The 21,336-nt window shown below is 40.6% G+C and overlaps 1 protein-coding gene across 1 annotated transcript in view; it reads right to left on the bottom strand.

Annotated features, from left to right (window-relative positions):
- Nucleotides 1–5,204: 5,204 nt before the first annotated feature.
- Nucleotides 5,205–21,336, bottom strand: part of tmtc3 (transmembrane O-mannosyltransferase targeting cadherins 3) — a 45,939-nt gene continuing 29,807 nt past the window's right edge. Inside the window, exons 10-14 of the mRNA XM_046849606.1 lie at nucleotides 17,493–17,604; nucleotides 16,780–16,883; nucleotides 11,693–11,862; nucleotides 10,277–10,503; nucleotides 5,205–7,185 (exon numbers count right to left, since the gene is read on the bottom strand). Of these exons, the coding sequence (XP_046705562.1) occupies nucleotides 6,374–7,185; nucleotides 10,277–10,503; nucleotides 11,693–11,862; nucleotides 16,780–16,883; nucleotides 17,493–17,604 (1,425 nt within the window). The 3' untranslated portion in view covers nucleotides 5,205–6,373. The remainder of the gene's footprint in view (nucleotides 7,186–10,276; nucleotides 10,504–11,692; nucleotides 11,863–16,779; nucleotides 16,884–17,492; nucleotides 17,605–21,336) is intronic.

The raw sequence follows: 21,336 nt of genomic DNA, 5'->3' as shown, positions 1-21,336 counted from the left end.
CGAACCCGAAACTCTCGTGTCTCATCATCGTCTCGCTCAGCTGCCGAATTCCTCACGATCTGCTCGCTGCAGTCAGGAGGCCTCAGGGGTCAAAAAGGTCAAACATCGTATCAATAACATGCCCTTTTCATTGGGAAAAGCTCTCGTGACTTACTGCAGTGTGCAGTTTTCACCCCTTTCTACACACACACAAAACACTGGGTTTACATTATGCACACGATTGTTCTTCTCAAAAGATTTTCAGCTGCCTAATGAAGAATTGTGCATCGTTTAGATGGACCAGATCAGAACCCTGAAAGGTTCTGGTCCCTGGAAACAGCCCATAATATTAAAACGTGTAGGAAACATCAATACACTCTATGGAGAAAAGTTTGTGGACGCCTGATCATAACATTATCCCATTCCACATTTATAATCATCTTCTCACTCTTCTGGAAGATGTTCCACTAGATGTTTTGTGGAGATTTGTGCTTATTCAGGTAAAGTGACAAGGCCTGGGGTGCAGGTCCAATTCATCCCAAAGATGTTCAATAGGTTTTGAGCTCTATAACAGGTCTCTTAGTTTAAAGGGAAAAGGTTTTGCTCCTACATCCAAAGACGTCCGGTACAATTGTGCACCTCGAAATGAGCTCCACAGGCTGAAACACGTAACGACGGGATGGATCTGACGCACACTTTCAAGCGATGAAAGTTGTATCACGTTTTATCGTTTTAAACATATTTGCATCTGGATAAAAAGCATTTATTTACATGAAATTTAAGATTATAAATGATGTACTACAACTTTAAATAAGATGAAAACCGCAAGAGCAGTGGTATCACGAGACAGAAGAGATGTGATGGTGTATCAACTGCAACTAACGATTATTTTGATCATCGATTAATAGGATAAGAAACGAAAACTAAAAAATGTAATGCTTTTTGCTTATTATAACTATATAGAACACCAATTTAGGGTGTTTATGTATAAATGAACAATGCAAAGGCCACATATATTTTAACAAGTGGCTGCTTGTGGAGTGCCTGTGGGATTTCTGAAGCAATTTGTGTAAATCGACATTTGTATTGTTTTTAATGATAATTGCGGATGACAAGTTGACAACCATTCTCAAAAACTTTCTTTCGGCTTCTCCCATTAGGGGGCGCCATTGATTTGGCACGTTTTTACGCTGGATGCCCTTCTAACGCAACCCTCCCCATTTATCCGGGCTTGGGACCGGCACTAAGAGTGGCTGGGGTTGGTTCCCTGACGGGGGGATTGAACCCGGGCCGCAGCGGTGAGAGCGCCGCATCCTAACCACTAGACCACCAGGGAACCTTGACAACCATTTTTAATATAAAATAATATTCTTCTTGCATCATCACGATGTCGCGAGCTAGCCGATTGCATGACCCGATGCAAACGAGCGAGTCACGACAGAACAGATCCACTGCGACTTTCCTGAAGTTACAAATAAACAGTTTACACAAGAGCACTTATTTAAACTCCCACAAACTCTTCTGCTTGTATTAAGTTTTGACGCTGATATTGTAAATACTGCTATTCTGACCAAGTGTGTTACCTCATCTGCTATTTCATCGCAGACAGCAAATTAAAACAAATTCGGCGTGAAGCCGCGCAAATCTGGCACAAAGATGCTCGTACATTTGACATACGCCGATGCTGCAAACCAGTCGTTCGAGATGTTGTGATCGGCACGGGCGCTTCACGAGTGGAAGAACATCACTGGAAGTCCTTGGACAAGTTTAACCCCCGGAAATGTCGAAACCATTCAGCAACTCGTGCATAATGATCGCCGGAAAACAATCCACATGATCCCACTTCCACACCAAAATCGGTTCCTGCGCTTTGACTTCGCCCTCTTCCTGAACATGAAGATGCATCTTAAAGGTCACTGATTTGACAACCTTGCAGATATCTCGCAGAAGGTTCTTGACACGCTTCGAAATTAAGATTTCCGGGAGACGTTCCAGAAGTGGCAGGAACACTGGGGGCGCTGTATTGCTGAGCAATAGGACTATTTTAGAGGGGTGGAAACGTAGATAAATGAAAGTAGTTTCTTGTAAACAGAGCGAGTCTCGAAAATCTTTGATACCACCTCGTATATACACTTTCATGAAGCTCTTCCTGGAAAAGACCAGACCCATCAGGGTGGAAACGTTCCTTACTTTAACATGTCACTGGGAGACAGAAGGAGCTCAGCCAATTAGAACATAGTTCATCTACATGTACATGGTGTTTAAAAAAGACGAGAAAAATCAGATTTAGAACTAGATTTTATTCAAAAGGATGAAGCAGTGGAGTGACATAAAAAAAAAAAAAAAAAAAACTCAATGAAAGGAAAATAAAACCAAAATGAGACACTTAAACATCACCCTAATTACAAGAAGAAAAAAAAGAAAAGAAAAAAAAAGGTTCAGATAAATTGGTGGTCTGATGTAGACATCTACGTAGACATCCAATGACCTTTGCCCATAGTCCTCCTTTGTTCATCACCTTAACCTTCTACGGGCATGAAACAGTCTAAGAATGGACCCGGGCTGTATACACCAGCATTTCAAGAGTAATCAGGAAAAATTAGGTCCTCAAAAGCCTCATTGATTCTTTAATCAAATAATGATTTAAATCGGCCAATCACGTGGGCTCGCCGCGTCATCGCATTACACGTCTGCGTGAGATCAAATGTCAGCCGGGCGGCTCCTGCGCACAGCCTCGACTTTCGATGACGCGCTGTTCGGCCTAAAAAAAAAAAAGAAACGAAATAAAAAAATAAAGAGATAAATAGAAAAAAGCAGCTTAATGGTTTAATTTACCATAGCGATGCTGAATTCTGATTGGTCAGAAATTGTGGATCATGTAATGTTTTCATTCGTCCGAATACATTATCGTTTCCATAGCAACACGTCAAAGAAATTTGTAATACTTCAAATCTTAAGAAAAAAAAACAAAAAAGTGTAATTGATGATATTGGACGTTTGCTGTAAGGAGACTCCAGTTGGAGTAATCCATAACAGTTTGAGGAGGAGCTTCTCATCAAAGTATTGGGACACCTGCCTCTTCCAGCCATATGTGGTTCTTCCCCAAAATTGATGGAGGACACCACAAAGTTGGAGGCACACAACTGTTTTTGGATGCTGCATAACATTTTTCCCTTCACTTGAACTAACAAACCCAAACCTGTTCCATCATAAAAATTCCCCCTTGTTCACAAAGCCAGCTCCATGAAGATCTACAACGTTTGGAGTGAAAGATCTCCTGCTTTAGAGCACCTTTGGGATGCATATGAACGCTGACTGTACCCCAGACCTCCTCGTCTCCACTACTCTAGTACCTGCCTTTACTAACACCATTGTAGCTGAATAAGCACAAAATCTCCACAAGGACACTCCAAGATCTAGAGGAACATCTTCCCAGAGGAGTAAAGCAAACAGCAAATGGGGATTTAATGTGGAATAGGATGTTCAGAAAGAAGCACTTTCTTCTCCTATGGTCAGGTGTCCACAAACTTTTGCCATGTTGTACATGTATATTGAATGGTATTTGAAAACAGATGAAAATGCGACACGTCGTTCGTTAAAACGTTTCAACAAATTGCTGTAGGATGAGAATAATAACGTCCGGCCCATGCTGATTCACACTCGAGCAAAGGATTCGCTTCAGAAAGCCAATTATTTTTTATTCTCACTTGGCCGGGCTCACGCCGAGCGTCATCCCAGTTCAAAACGCGTTTTATTGGAAAGCCGAGCCGTAGAATTTTAATCTTCACCCTGCGAGCCAACACTCTGATCTTCCAGAGAAAGCAACAGGATCGAAGAAGAAAAACAGAGGTTGGGTTGGATCACACGAGTGTCACACCGATGGACATACTCAAAGGAGGTGCGAATGCACTCGCAGATGGACGTACCACAGGGGTCGGAGTCGTGTGTGCGTGTGATCTTGGCTTTGGAATGAGGGCAGTTTCCACAGTGTGAGAAAAAGATAATTTTAAAAGAAAACATGCCCCAGTGGTGGAGGGAAACATTTATTTGCGAAAAAAGTCTCACTGTGGGTGTGGGCAATATACGCAGTGAAAAGATAGCTGAAGATTAGGGTGAGTACCAACGGCGTACCAAAGGCATGGGATGTATTAAACACAACAAAGTTGAGGTGTTGGAAGCTGGAAAAATGGGCAAATAGGCATAAGAATCTGAACGATTGCAATTACAGCTATGTTGTGATGTCTAGATGAGTGGGTCTGAGCGCCTGGTTTGGTGAGGTGTTCCTGGTATGAAGAGCTTAGTATCTACAAAAGGAGCTCTAAGCAAGGACACCAGTGAACTTTGAGCTTCCAACATCCATGTCTCATTGTGAAGAGCAAAGATTACAGCATTTTCAAAAACAGCTGGTTTTGTAAGATGTTCCTGCTATGCTAAGAGGTCTGTACCAACAAAAGAAGCTCCAAGCAAGGACAACCGGTGAACCTGGAGACAGGAACATGGATGCTTGGGCCTCTATATGCATGTGGAGAAGAAGGTTCGACCTTCTTGCCCAATCCCACAGAAGAGCTTCTGAAGGACAAATGCTTGAGAAGATAGAAACAAGTTTGGACATCACAGATTGCAGCATATGGATCAGTCTATGAGCATATAGTGACATCTGTAAAGCTTTAACAATGGACATCAGGACTACAGCTACAACACCAGAAGGATTTGAGGACTGATTTTGAGTGGCCTGCTGGAATTGGATGATTTCTTTTTGGCCTCCTCACCTCATCTACATCAGCACCCGACTTTCCGCACACCCTTGTGGCTGATTGAGCTCAAATCTCCACAAAATCTAGTGGACCACCTTCCAAAGAGTGGAGGTTCTTACAGTAAATGGGGACTGAATGTAGAATGGGATGTTCAGAAAGAAGCACAATCGATCATATTGTCAGGTGTCCACAAACTTTACATTCTTACAGCCATTCAGGACTCAATATAGAATGGGATGTAAAAAAAAAAGAAAAGAAATAAATAAAAACAAAATAAATAAAATACAATTTTAATCACATGATCAGGTGTCCACAAGCATACAGTGTAAAATATTTATTTGAGACAGTCAGGGGCTCATGGAGAAGTAGTGTTTACTGATGGAACGGCATAAAAATAAAATAAATCCCATATCAGTTATGTGTAAAGACAAAAAAAAAAAAAAAAAAAAAGAAGACGAGGGTAAAAGGTCATCTGGTTGAAGTGGCTTTATTATCTGTAGTGTTTATATGCAGTGAGCGTGAAACTGCAGGCCCTTAATGCGCCCCAGAGTCGTGCTGGGATAGAAAGAGCGAGAGAAGGAAAGGAGAGAGAGAGAGAGAGAAAGCGAGAGCATTAGTATATTTAAGTGTTAGAAGCTGGAGGGTGAATCAATCATTCTTAATGGTCTTCAAGTGCATTTTACAGCAGTCATGCAGCAATTTGCCTGAAGCTCGAAACAAAATCCAAGCCAAACAATCTCACGGGCTTCTCAGCTCGAGACCGGGGCAGAGATAAAAAGGAAAAGGTGAGGAAAGACTAATAAAAAGTAAAGTGAATCATGGATACGTAAATGAGTAAAACCTGTCAAATCAAATCCACTCGATGGTGTAGAGGTGTGTGTGTGTGTGTGTGTGTGTGAGGGATAGAGTACAAGATATGTTCTTGATAAGAGAAAAAAGAAAAAAAAAAGCCCACACGTTTAACCAATAACTCGATAAAAGCCGTGACAAAACAGACTCGAAATGAAATCCGGGTCACGGCACCGGGAATCCGTGAGATCAGCGTCCAGCGGTTGTTGATGTCGGAGGGATGTTATGAAACGCTTGACAGCACAACGTGCAGAGGAAAAAAAAAAGGCGTCGCTGGGAAGAAAGCGCGAGTTGAGCGTTTGCACGCCGTCACTTCCGCAAAAATTGAGTTTTGGATGATTCAAGTCCGTGATTGGGCGCCGAAACGGTGACACTGACTCCTGGGGTTCTTCCCGACTGATCCATCGATTATGGTAGATCCCAATAAAATACCATTTTCCCCCCGTTTAAAAAAATACATATAGAGAGAGATATAAAGAGAGATAGAGATAAAGAGAGAGCGAGAGAGAGAGAGAGAGAGAGCACTTAGGCATTCATGAGTACAGAGTTTTGTGCTTTTTCCTGCTGGTCAGGATGCTCGAAAGTCAAAAGAAAGGGTGACCCTGTCTCCCAGTAAAAAAGCCTATTGAAACCCGAAACACCAGTGTTCTCAAACGAATGCATAAACAAACTCTTGAAGCCTCATCTCCTCCCACCAAACCTCCTCCTCCTCCTCCCTGTGCTTTAAATAGATCTACAAAAGTAGTCCAGTCAAAACAAAAAACAAACAAACGAACGAAAACCTAACAGGGTTAATCGGTACTTAATATGCGCTCGATCTCCTCCAGTCTCTTTAACGCCGCCTCCCGTTTCTTCTCGATGTCTTTAATCTCTTGCGTGGATTTGCTCTTAGTCCGCTGGTCGGCGTCCAGCTTCTTCTCCTGGGCGCCGGAGTTTTCGGCGTGGGAGGATTTCCGCAAATTTTTATCTCCCGTTGTGTCTTCCCCCGCGTCCTGTTCTTCCTCTCTTCGAGCCTGAGCCTTGTGTTGTTTCTCTGTGACCTCCTCCCCGTCTACCGGCTTCCCGGCGGCGCTGTGGGCGGCTATTTTGGCGCGCACGATCGCCAGGTGGCGCTGTACGTACTCCTCGTGCGGCGCCATGGCCAGAGTCTCCTGGAGACACTGCTCCGCACGGGCCAGCTGCCGCTCCTCGAAGTACACCACGCACAGATTGTGCTTGGCCTGGACGTTCCCCGGGTCGGAACGCAGGATTCGCTCGAAGGCCTCGCGTGCACCGCGCGTGTCCTTCAACTGGTTCATGAGGATATCGCCTTTCAGGATGAGGCCCTTCGAGTGCTCAGGGTGGTGCCACAGGAGCTCGTCCAGCACGGCCAGAGCGTCCCGTTCGCGATTCCCCTGCGTCAGGAGCAGCGCTAGGTTGAAAAGAGCGCTTCGGAAACCCGGCTGCAGAGCGATGGCTTTGCGCATCCAGCGTTCTGCCGCTTCGTTTTCCTCTGCGTCCATGGCCAGCATGCCAAGGTTAAAATATCCGTTGGCATCGTTGGGTTCCTCTTCTACGTAGCTCAGGAAACGGCGGTTGGCTTCGGGGCGGAGCTTAACCTCACCTAGGGCAAAAAATAAATAAAAATTTGATTAGTGATCGTTCAAATTCTGTGCAAGAGATCGGTCATTTCAAACCACAACAGGCAAATGACAATGTCCAGGCATCAAGAAGTCGGTTGAAGCCTCAACCTCAACCAGACGGCCCTCTGTTACTGACCACAATCATCTGGCCAACATACCGCCAAGGAAATATGTCAACAAAAGCAGCTGGAAAACATCAGCAATTTTGCTTTTATAAGACCTTGATCTTTCACACATGCAGTGTTAAATGTTCTGGAATGGAACCCTGATGTGGATGTTTTGGCGAGATTACACTCAGATGTGCACCAAAACAGTCCCGTCTTGGAAAAGACCGACTGAGTGAGCCGCTCTCGCTCTATCTCCAGGTGAGGAGCTAGACTTGTCCGCGAGGCGAAAAACCAACGAGCGGCGCGGATCCCATGTGCTCTGCAGATGACTGACAAAATGATCAAACAAATGCAATGAAATAAAAAACCTTATAAACTAGATTACAATTTTATTTAATCGTGTCTCTTTGAGATCTGGCTGTACTCCGCTTCTACTTCATTTGTATCTTGGCCCAGGTCTCTCCTGTCATGTGGCAGCTGCTAAACAGGGAGTATAAACGCTAGGACATGCTTCCCGTGAGACTATTAGATATAACCGACCTCGCTTACATTTATATTTACGGCATCCTTATTCAGAGTGACTTACAACTGAGAAGTGGAGGTATAAGGGCCTTGCTCAAGGGGCCCCGCAAGTGGCATCATGGTGTGCCTGGGATGTGAACTTGCGACCTTCCTATCCAGAGTCCAATGACCTAATTACTGAGTTAAAACCTCTTCATTTTTGGAGCTACCAACTTTGAATTGATTTCACGCTCAGAACTAAAGAGCTATCAGCCCTCTTCTACATACATGAGGTAAAGGAAACCCCTGATTGGCCAATGCCACTGTGATTGACAGAACGAAAGGAAGAGTGACTCCATAGCAGGCATTGATTGATCTCTGGATAATAGAGTGTCAGGGTGTCAGTTGAAGTTTCTGGATAATTTTTTTAACGATCGCAAAATGAGAGACTGCTGATATTTCGCTTTTGAAGTCATTTCAAAACCACGCAGAGCGGTCACGTGTTCACGTGTTGATCGGTCAACAACGATGGCCAGTGGAGGAGAAGGACGTGAAAAGCCTCCCGCCTCTTTCAAATCACATGCTTGGGAGCGTTGCTGCAACCTTTCCTGCGATAAATGGAAAGCAAATTATATTTGTCTCCTCCCCCCTTTTTTTTTTGCCGATCGGAAAAAAGGACCCGATTCATCCTGTAATCCGGGCCGCGAGTTTTGTGATCCGTTGCACCACTACGAGGAGCCCAAGCAGGAAATAAAACCCGACCATTCGGCAGGAAACGGACCCGGGGCTCCGCGGCAAAAAAACGGAAATGTTGCTCGAACTTTAAACGTGTCTCAAAAACAGCATGACGTTCGACCGTAAACCAACATTCTGCTTCTTAGCGATCGCTTAAAACGTCACAGCGCTGTTTTTTTTTTTTTTTTGTGTGATTATCGTTATCATTGTTCGAATTCCTCCAGCGAGAATAGCACAAGGTCTGCAAACTAACGGGTGGCAAGTTTATTTACCCTGAAGGACCGCTCCCAATTCCACCCACATACCTTCAGCTGAACGAGCAACTCATTCTCTTGTACACCTCGTGTACAAACCGACAGACAAAAGGCGCATTACTGCAGGGTGGGTGTGTAAATACGCCAAGTGACAAACGCATGAAAGGCGAACGCTTCCCCGTAACATAATAATCCATCCTGCTTTTCACCTATTGAGAACATAAATCTCATGAGGTGAAAAACCTTGGGTTCTGGCTGCATTCCAGTGCCTGTGTGTGATAGAACACAGGTCCAGTGTACATGAAGCACATGATGACTCACACTAAATACTTTTTAAAATATTCTTCTGGTTTTTTCTTTTCTTCCTCTGAACAATCAATAACTTAAAAATAGATCCAGAAATCGATATCTAACTCTTACACAAACGGATAACATTCTCCGAGAGGACTTGAATTGTGAGTGTCGTCCGATGACCAAACGAAATGGAGATCCAAACCTGTTCCAGCACGACGGTGCTTCTGTGCACAAAGCCAGCTTCATGAAGATCTGCTTTCCATGGATTGGGAGTGAAAGATCTCCTGCTATGGAGATTTAAACTCTATTGAACAGCTATCTGGAGGATTTGTCATGCTGACTGCACCACCAGGCCTCCTCACCTCACCTCACCTGACCTACAGTACCCTGATTCCACCATCTCTCCAAAACTGTGTGGAACATCTTTCCAAAAGAGTGGGAGGTTCTTAGAACAGAAACTGGGGACTAAATCTGGAATAGGATGCTCACTAGATGCAAATAGAGCTCTTAGCGAACAAAGTCAAAATTTTTGGTTTTCTGTTGGTTTCGCCAACTTAGAATACGCTGGTTGCAAAAGTATACACACCCCCTTAAGCTATACTCTGTCAAAGAAATGATCATGTGTAGAACAACAGTAAGAGTTCATCGGATTCCACTTTTCTTTGAACGATTGCTCTAAATCGACGTTTGCCCCAAGATCAACGTTTACATTTACGGTATTTGGCAGACGCCCTCATCCAGAGCGACTTACAACCAGGGCAGTTGAGCGTTAAGGGCCTTGCTCAAGGGCTCAGTAGTGGGAGCTTAGTGGTGCTGGGATTTGAAACTGAGACCTTCTGATCCAGAATCCAATGCCTTAATTACTGAGCTCCCACATCCCTCACGAATCGCAATTATATGGACATGCAAAAAACTCCGACTTCTAAACAACATTAGAAAAACAAAACCGAATTTGAAGCAGTCGAAAATATTACACGAAGGACGGACGCATGGATCTGCATTAGAAACGATTGACTGAGAAAAGAAAAAAAGGGGAAGAAAAAACAACCTCTAGAGAATCTCAAACTGGAAAACGAAGCACGATTGGCATTTTCGTAAATGTTTTACACTAAACTTTTAACGTGAGACTAAATGCTTGTGCAAACAGAACTCTCTCTCTCTCTCTCTCTCGCCACACCCACCGGATTCCTGCATGAGCAGTGCCGAGTTGAAAAGGGCAAGCTTGTGACGTGGGTTGAGATCCAGCGCGCGGTTGAAGTTCCTCAGGGCTTCCGAAGGCTCCTTCATCTCGATGTTCACGATGGCCAAGTTGTACCACAGGTCGGCGTTGGTACGGTCCAGCTCCAAGGCACGCAAGTAGGCGTCCTTCGCCTCGCCGGGTTTGTTCATCTTCAGCAGGAGCTCACCTCTGGAAGAAGAACACGGAGATACACAATTCTCAGAAAAGAGGGGAGAGGAAAGAAAAAAACAAAAACAAAACACCAACTGTATGTAAAAACTTAAATAAATAAATATATATATACACATTTACATTATAGGATATAATACGCCATTTAGTCCATAAGTATTTGGACAGAGACCCAAGTACAGTAATTTTAATAGGTCAAAATGATCTTTTATTCCGACGAGCAATTTGTCCAGATGAGGATTCTTTCCCTCAGCATTCCACACATTTGTGTTCATCAGCTATGAGGGTGTTAGTAAAGTCAGGCACTGATGAAGGTGAGAAGGTGAGGAGATCTGGAGTGCAGTCAGCGTTCACGTTCATCCCGAAGATGTTCAGTAGGGTTGAGGTCAGAGCTCCAAAGCATTAGATGTTCCGCTTCACACCATGTAAAGCAGATCTTTATGGAGCTCGCTTGGTGCACAGGAGCATTGCCATGCCGGAACAGGTTTGGGTTTTCGAACAAACACAAAATTTTGTAGTTTGGAGAAGAACCACATATGGAAGTAAAGGTCAGGTGGCCCAATACTTTTGTCCACAGAGTGTAAATCTACTTAAATATCGACATGATTTACATAAATTTGCATATTTATTTGCACAATTGCTAATATTTACACTGCTGGTAGATGCTAAACCTCATTTCATTGTTGTGTAAAATAAAGTTGGATCCATCTTTCAAGTCTGGTTCCTCTCAAGGTTTCTTCCTCATATCTTCTCAGGGTGTTTTATTCCCCTCGCCACCTTCACCTCTGTCTCACTCGTTAGGGATAACGCATAGGGACGAGTTTTATGAATTGAAAATGTATATTCGGAATCGCATGTATTGAGGAACATTGTAAAGCTTTTATCCATTTACGGGTACGCTGAAAAGCGTTGTCTATTTACTGTTATATTCGAAGACTATGCGAAAGTTAGCGGTGGAAGGTCGTGAGAAATGATTCACCCTCCGTTCCTCAACATTCTCCCTAATGGAAAGCTACTTGTCTAATTCCCAGCTGATCCCATTTTTGCAGCATTTCAACCTCAAACGTGCCAAGGAATGCGTTTTTCTGGACACCAGACGGACAAGGCACATCGCTGAGACGCTGAGAGGAAGTGAAGATTTAGTACTGGATCTAATACAGGAAGTCCATGCTGAAAATTACGGCTCTACCTGCTGATGTAGGCTTGTTTGAAGTCAGGCCTCATGCTGATGGCTTGCCTGTACAGCTGGTCCGCTTCCTCCAGCCGTGAGTCGTTGGCTCGGATCAGGTTGGCCAGGTTGATGTATACGTTCAGGTGGTTCGGGGCCACACGAGTCGCATACTTCTTCCCTGGAATCACCTGGAAAGGGTGGAAAACAGCATGCAGTCGGAGATGAACTAACACAAACCGGCATTAAAAACACAGGGCTGCTATAAGAAAATAATCAGTGGACAGTAAAAAAAAAAAAAAAAAAAAAAGAAGGAAAAAAGAAAAATGTGTTAACAGCAGAAAGTTTTATTCCCTGATAAAAGTGTTTCTTTGCAACCTTTATAGTGCATTTTAATTATTTATTTATTTATCGCAGTGAGCGTTTACAGCCACGTTTCATCGTTTAGGTCGCTCATTCTTAGGCTTCGTTTAAATGCCAGCTACAAACTTCTCTTCCTCCTAAAGATTTCAGAAAACTTGTGCCGGAACTGGAGACTACTTTCCTCCCAAAAGCTTCCAAACTAAATTTCGCCATATCATTGAGTGACATTACAGATCATCATGCAGGGTAAAAAGCTCCGTCTGCCCTCTTCCACACACACATGAGCTTACAGACGTGTCCGATTGGGTAGTGACGCTGTGATGGCAGAAGCAGTGGTGGGCAGACAGGAAGTACATGAAATTCGTTACAATTACGTATTTGTACTTTACTGAAGTGTTTCCATTTAAGGAGATTTTACTGTAACGTCACTACATTTCAAAACCAAATCAAATTTTTACTAGACTACATTTGAATTTCTTTTTGTGGATAAAAACGTAACTGGTGAAACACGCAGCGAGTCACCAATCAGGATCGAGCGCACGCTCTGTTTTACGTGTGTTCTGATCAGCGCTTGGTGTATCTACTGATCACCAACACACAGTTCAGTATCAGTTCAACATCAAGCAGAACATTTAGAGAGGAATAAATAATGATGAAACTCCAGACTCGAACTCACCACAACACACGTGACCTCATTTACATAATTTGTTTGAAAGGTTTCGGGCTCATGATGATTGTAATAAAAATCAATCAGTGTTTGAGTCATTAATATCATTCTATTAATAGATCAGTGTGCTGAGAGTCACATTCGAGTCTGTTCACATAAAGTGAGGTGATTAAGTAAAGAATCTTGTGATAAAAATGATAATAGGAACATTATAATTATAATAAATCACTACTTTGGATCCTTTAGTAAAAGTACAAAAGTTTTTGCCTTCAAATGTACTCAAGTAAAAGATTAAAGGGACACTTTTACTGGAGTCACATTTTAGTGTCTACTTTTACTCTTGAACTTCATCCACTGCTGAGCAGGAGAGAGAAAGAAAAAGCCACTCCCACATATGCCATTTTGGCAGATGTTCATATCCAGAACAACTTACATTTATCTCATTAATACAACTGAGCAGCTATGGGGTTAAGGGCCTTACTCAGGGGCCCAGGAGTAGCCACATAGCTGCCGAGTTGTATGAATGAGATAAACGTGTAGCACAAATCCAAATATCGTCATGTGTTTCGGATTGGCTCTATTCTATACATTTCAATTCAATTCCAATAGAGCTTTTAATGATGGACATTGTCCAACAGATTACCATACACACTTTACAGTCCTGTAAGTTTGTCCCTAATGAGACAGCCTGGGACAAAACCATGAGAGGAACTAGACTCAAAAGGGAACCCCCTCCTCATCCACACTGAAAGTCCATTCATTAGAACCTGATCATTCTCGAGGTTGCAGCTGTAACTAGTCGTGTTTCCACTCATTACAGCCCAAATCCATCTTCATGGTTCTCGAGTTCCCGTCTGGGAGTAGGAGCTCAAAACGAAGTGGAAAGAAGGAAGGGACAGGATCACTAGATCTTCTGATCGATTTGGTGACGTTTCCCGTTTTGGTTTTCTCCAACCTCGTACGAGGCCTTGTGCACGACCGGTTGCTATAGAAACACTGACGTTTTATTTATATATTAGTATACAGACAAATGTATAAAAAAACCAGATTTTTCCAGCCGTACATGGTTCTTTCCTAAACTGTTATCGCAAAGCAGAAGGTACACATGAAGAGGGAGCATGAAGTTCACTTGAACTAGGAGACCCAAACCCTGTTCCAGCATGACAATGCACCTGTGCACAAAGTCAGCTCCATTAGGATCTGCTTTCAATGGGTTGGAGTGGAAGATCTCAGGTATACACCTCAGTTGTGGGTTAAGGGCCTTGCTCAAGGGCCCCCACTGTGAATAAGTAACAGACTTTAAAAATGTTTCTTTTTTTATAAATGAGTAAAATTCATGCTGTCTGTAAAAGAACATTGTGGAGCTGATAATCATCTAGAGTTTTCTAGCCTTTGGATTTACATTTTTGGTATTTGGAAGACCTTCTTATCCAAAGCGACTTACAAATTAGCAGTTCAGGGTTAAGGGCCTTGCTCAAGGGCCCAACTGTGCAACCTTGGTGGTGCTGGGATTTGAACTCATGACCTTTGATCAGAAATCCAATCTTTCCATCCCACTTTCGTCCACTCTCCCCGTATACCTGAACTGTATGTTCATTCTGTGTGTGTGTGTGTGTGTGTTTTGATAAATGACTGATTACTTTGCACTTTGCACACTTCCTGCCCTCTAGATACGTCTTTGATCGTGTCATTCAGGTCCCAAACACACCATCAGGCCCTGATAAGCTCTATAGACCAATCCTCGATATCTCGATATACGACTGCACATCAGAACGTTTTCCGAGAAAATTCGGGATCTTCAAAGTCTCTTCTTACACATTAATCCGGATTCTTCGTCATAAACCGCAATCGTAAAACAACAACAACAAAAAAAAAAAGTCACTTCAAGCTGTGAAGTTCACCGAGAAGATCCTATGGAGTTTTTTTTTTTCTCAATAAAGAACTATTCCACCCCGTGGCGGAACAAGAGGTCGATGACACGAGGACTGAGGGAACAAAGGCACGGCTGCTGTCATGAGAATTACACAATTAAAACCCGGCCGCGACGCTGCTGTTGTTCGAAACGTGGAAATCGGTCTCCCACGCCTTTCAGCCTGATTTCCTCGAGGCCGCGTTTCACAACTTGATGTGGAGGACTACATTATTTATCCTGGCGGAAGTTTTGTTTGTGAGCTTGCACGCCTGCCAAGACCCCGCTCATCGCTCACTCGCGAATCCACCGAGCACCAATATTGTGACAGACGTTTTTCGCTTCGCTGCTTCGATGCTATTAAACTCTCAGACGTTTGTTGTTTTTTCAAACGAAGCTGTTTGAGTTCACATGGTTCTGATGATTATCTGATGGGTTGCAGGCTGGATTCAAACACCTGACACCAGGGAGCTGAGTTTACACGTCATTAACGAGACACGTGATACTACTTCGTTGGAAGTCGTTATTTGGATGTGCACTGTAGGAACAAAAATTTGGTATGTGCTCCTTACTGAACATCCCCTTCCACATTTAGTGCCAATTTGCAGTTATAAAAAACTCCACTCTTCTGGAGATACGTTGGATGGGGTTCTCTTCGTTTGGAGACCACACTGTGCAGCTAGAGATGGTTCCGCATGAAGTAATTGAGCAACTCAAGAACCCTGAGGAAGGATTTGGACTTTAACATCCACAGTCTGCTACAATGTGCTCATGACCACAGGTTGTATTTAAGCACTTTGAACTCACACCTTAATGATGGAACCGTTACGTATGGATGTTCGGTGATGACTACAGGTTCCCTTTCGAGTCTGGTTCCTCTCAAGGTTTCTTCCACTTACCATCTTAAGAGTTTTTCCTTCACATCAGTCGTTGTGGCTCGTTCATTCGCCACGAATGTATAATTATAAGGAACAAACTTGTACATTTTTGATGTTCAGATGAATTGAAAAGGCAGGTGTCCGAATGTTTGTCCATAATGTTTTATTTCCTTTTCTTTTCCTACACCTTTTCTCCCAATAAATGTTAATTGTCCTTTTAACTCTTTACTCTAACTTTTTCCAGCTCGAAAAAAAGTGATTTTTTTCCAAATTCAAGAGTCTAATCCCATATACACAGCTGCAAAAACAAATAGAGAAGTCCAATGTAAATCAAACGCATTCTACAGGTGGGAAAAAAAATCTGTGCCTCAATACAATATCATGGCATCTGTTTAGAACTCTTCTAAATAAATCCATCTAAAGAGGTTTTAAATATTTAAATATGCTAATATTATGTAAATATTTATTTGAATTTTTTTTTCCACTTTTCCCCCCTAAATAATGTTAATCGTTCTCATATCTTTTTCCAGTCAGGTATTTTTTGAAAATCAAAAATCTACTCATATACACCGTTGCCCTTTTACATGCTTATTTAAAAAAAAATTATAATTAAAAAAAAAAAGAAAAATTGGAAACTAAAGAATTTCACCCTGAATCAAATATATTCTATAGTTAGAAAGTTCTGGGGGAATGAATGAATGAATGAATGTATGAATGAATGTCTATCCATCTATCTATCTATCCATCTATCCATCTATCCATCTATCCATCTATCTATCTATCTATCTATCTATCTATCTATCTATCTAAATATCCTGGTATTTATTTACAATGCTTCGAAATAAATAAATGAATAAATAAAACTAAATTAATAAATTGAAAGAGTATTTCAGTAATTTAAAATGTTAAAAGTAAACGTTTCTGAAAAAAATATATAATTTTATATATCTAAAAAAAAATAATAATAATATATAATTATTAATTAATTTTTTTTAATATTAAAATAAATGTATTTATTTGTGTGCCTTTGGTCTGATATCCTGGTATTCCTTTACAACGCTTCAAAATAAATAAATGAATGAATGAATAAATAAATAAATAAATCTTTAGAGTATTTCAGTAATTTAACTTTAAAAGTAAAAGCAAAAAAAAACAAAACAAAAAAAAAATCCAGAGCTAGCAAAAGTTTAGAGCTGATGCAGGATATAAAGTCTGTCTGACCGGGACGCTTTGGGTGTACTGACCCTGGGAACGTATTTATTTATGTAAACCTTCTGCATTCATGTCGTACCTGTGGCATGAGAGATTTAGCGACCAGGTACGCCTCTTCAGCCTCTCTGGATCGGTTGAGGTTCTTGTACGTTCTTCCGACGTTCATGTGGGCGCCTATGTCATCTGTATAAAAAGAAACGTGGGGTTTACGGTTTGTCACGCGACGCCAGGACGTTGCGGCGGATCCTTATGATTTATGGAACAGGATACGTGTGTTTTTTTCGCGGCTCGGCGGGAAACGGATAACAGTGCAGTGGCTCCTGGGAACCCCAGTGTTCTGAAAAGCAAAGCGATGCAGGACTATGGAATCTTAAAAAAAACACGATGAAACACTAACCAACAACAACAACCCCAGACTCGCTGATGTGTGTATACTGGCAGCAGACAAGCTGTAAAACTTAACGACGTTCTTGAATGGATACTTCTGAGCGAGAAAAAGACGAGCCGTGCTTTTCTAACGCCCCGTGAAATCTCATTAAGGATGCTCTTTTGATATGCTGCGTTGCTGGACGCTGTTCTCAGCACCATCGCCAAAATCATAAAAAAGGCGTGATTAGGGTTCATTCTTCCAAAAACAACTTCACGGATGCTTGACTTTCGCTTTGGGCCGACTTCGGATTGAAAATTCTTTCGTGAGAAAAGAGAGAAAAAAAAAAAATGGATATAAAAATGGACCGCACGTGAATCCGGAACGTTCCTCAAGCGACGCGAGCGCTCGGGCGTGACTCGTACCTGGTTGCACTCTTGTAGCCTGGAGGAAATATCTGAGCGCTCGCTCATAATCGTTCTGGTTCTCCAGAGCGTGGCCGACGTTGTTCCAGAGTTTGGCGTTGTTCTTGTTCACCTGGAAAAAAAAAACGAGCACATAACGTGAGTTAAACAACAAGGTTCGATCAGGAGCATCCTGGGTTCTCCTTCACGCAGAAAGCTCTGTGCTCCTCAAATCAGGGTTTATTTAGTTGGTGTTTCAAGAATTCATGCGACAGTTCTGCAGGTGGAAACGCCTTTCTGAACCCTGAACACAGAAGGCCGAGGAGAACGTCAGGACTGGATATATACGGTGTCTAAAAATAACCACTCTGTACAAACGTGTTGAGCAGAAAAGCATGTATTAAAGCCTTTTGGCAAAAAAACAGAAATACACACGGCTACAATGGGAACCTACTTGTATCTTCTCCATGAACTTGATCCTGGTGTTCAGTGTGAACATTTCCTAAAGCCCTTCATCAGTATTTCTAAACTTTTACTTACTGTATTCCTGCGATCTGATTGGCTGATTGGGTGACTGCACAAATAACCAGCTGTATAGTGTTTTCTAATACAGGGTTTCTGCAAGTCAGACTTTTTGAAACCTTTTTAAGTCCATTTAAAATAAAATTTTAAATCTATAAAACGACATCAAACACGCATGAGTACATTGTTAGCGACTGGCTTTACCCGAGCCGAGAGTAACAGGAAGCTCAATGGCTGTTGGTCTCATTTGCATTCGTAATACAGCGAATTATATAAATTTGGACTAGTGAAAGAATAAAAACTACAACGCAATGGAAACAGACAAAAAGCATTTCTATAAGCCTTGGAGGCAGCGTGACATGGACATCGGAGAACTCCTTAAGAACACCTGCTTAAAATGATTTACGAATGATTTATGAATTTTTTTGTTTTTAAGGTTAAAATGTAGATTTAGACTTTAAGACCCCGCGGTAACCCTGTAATAAAATGAAATGGAATGTTGGTACAAATCCGTGAGAATGGTATCAAAATGATTTCAGTACTGGTACCGATCAGGGGTGTGAGTGCACACGTGTACCAAATGCGATTTTTTTAAACGTGCGGAACGCAGTTACAATCCGAGTTTCCAGAGGAACATATAAAGCGAGTTTCTTTAGTCGCCGTCTTGCGCTTCTAGGATTCTTTAGAGTTTTATGTCCAGCTTCAAGAATTTCTATTAAAAGGAAAAATACTCCAAATTTTACATTTGAGTGAATGAACGAAGGATGGAGGGACTGAAGACGTTTGTTAAAGTGTGCTGAAATAAGTAGAACAGTTCAGAAGATTTTAGATTAAATATAAAACACACACACACACACACACACACACACACATCTATATACACATCTGTATTATCTAACAAATTTTTACTTTGAAAAGGTTTCTATTTATCACATTTTATTTAAATCAATTAAATTTGTGCCAATTTAATTCGATTTCTCAATTTTATCAATTTAATATTTTTTTTATTGATAATCAATTTATTCTATTTTATTTTAAAATATTTTATATATTATTTTAAGCAAAAAAAAGGCATTTTATTTCAAATTGTTTTAAAAATGTAAACTGTTGCTGTTCACAAATGTTAATAATAATAATAATAATAATAATAATAATAATAATAATTATAAATATAATGTTAATAATAATAATAATGTTAATAATAATTATAAATATAATGTTAATAATAATAATAATAATAATAATAATAATAATAATGTTAATATCAATAATAATAATAATAATAATTATAAATATAATGTTAATAATAATAATAATAATAATTATAAATATAATGTTAATATCAATAATAATAATAATAATAATAATGTTAATATCAATAATAATAATAATAATAATAATGTTAATATCAATAATAATAATAATAATAATAAATATAATGTTAATAATAATAATAATAATAATAATTATAAATATAATGTTAATAATAATAATAATAATAATAATGTTAATATCAATAATAATAATAATAATAATAATAATGTTAATATCAATAATAATAATAATAATAATAATGTTAATATCAATAATAATAATAATAATAATAATGTTAATATCAATAATAATAATAATGTTAATATCAATAATAAAATAATAAAATGTTAATAATAATAATAATGTGAATAATAATAATAACGTTAATAATAATATTGTTAATAATAATATTGTTAATAATAATAATAATAATAATAATAATAATAATAATAATAATAATAACAACGTTAATAATAATAATAATAATAATATTGTTAATAATAATAATAATGTTAATAATATTAATAATAATAATAAACTGCAGTTTTAGGGTTCGTTACGAACGTGAACGTTTTGTGTAGCGTTACACCCCTGATCTCGCAAGTTAGAATGAAATCATCATCATCATCATCTATTTATGAATGAATAGAATTAGGATTCTTGTAACAAATCTTTCTTCTAACACGTCTTCTCCATCACAAGGTTATGCTTTGCTCATCATGGGAACGTGCGACTCGCATCATAGAAATCTGATGTGTTACTCAGTTACAGAATCTCATTATTACCGATTCAGCATTTCAGAAGCTTTCAGACGACCACGACCTCACAGCCATGTGATCTACAGAAAGACACCTGAAAGGGTTGTTGCAGTGTGTGTGGGCATTTTAAACAACTTTGGAGCTGTATTTTATTTACCACTCCATCTCTGGCCACTAGTCCTGACTTTGCACTTCACATATGTATTCGAGTTGGGATAAATCCGTATTACCGTTTGGAAATGAAAGACGGGTCAATATAATAAACATTCTGAAAATTAGGAATGGGAAAGAACCGTGACCTCGTTAAACCTTCTGCTGCGCCGCGCACAATTTTAATACAAATGAGAGAAATAATAAAAAGATGAGTGGGAAGAAAATGATGGAGGCTGCGGAGGATGAATGCTGACAAGCAGCTTAGAAATAAAAGAGGAAGAAAATCCTGTGTTTATTCGTGTCAGAAGTTCTTCTGCAGCTTTCGCACGATCGCGCCTTTTGTTTCCATGCAACGGACTCGGTTGAAGACAAAAACACAGGAATTGGACAGTGAACGAGTGGAAGAAACTTCTGTGGAGTCCAAATGGGACATTTTTGTCTCGATGGAGAACAGGAGAGAAGATGTGACCAGACTCCCTCACCCCCACAGTCAATCATGGAGGTGGAAGATTAATGGTTTGGGGTTGTTTTGGAGACTTAATCGAAAAGTGGAAAAAAACCAGACATGGCAACCGGCCCATACTTCACCACCATGCGGTTCCGTCAGCGGCTGATTGGACCAACTTTACCGTAGGACGAGACGATGAGCAGAAGCGTACGTTTAAGTTCTGCAAGTGTTATTTAGAGAGAAAACATCTGGACATCTTTCATGGAACGACCCGGTCACCACACCTAAATCCTACTGAACTGCTCAGGGATGAACAAGAACATCTCCAACTAGTGAAGAACAACTTTGGCGAATTTTACAAAAAGGCACGGCAGATGTTTCACCTGAATGTTCGGAGAGAAACGAAGTGTCCAGATTCTAAGAGCGTGAGAAGCTGTTCTTCATCCTAACGGAGGATTTTCCACTGAAAATAAAGTGGATCATCTGGACATTTATAAATTTGGTTGGTGAAACAAAAGGACCTGCTGTAGTTAGTTGCATAGAAACAAAAGGAACAAAATGCAGAAAGGTTACTAAAAGATTCACGTTTGATTGACGTCTCCTGCTAAATTCATGTCGTGTCACACAAAGTGCAAAGTCGTACGCGATAATCGACGTGACCAATCGTGTT

Source organism: Silurus meridionalis, chromosome 5, assembly GCF_014805685.1.
Source record: "Silurus meridionalis isolate SWU-2019-XX chromosome 5, ASM1480568v1, whole genome shotgun sequence".
NCBI classification, from domain to species: Eukaryota; Metazoa; Chordata; class Actinopteri; order Siluriformes; family Siluridae; genus Silurus; species Silurus meridionalis.
Note: the sequence above shows the minus strand (reverse complement) of the source record. Positions and strands in the feature narration are given on the sequence as shown.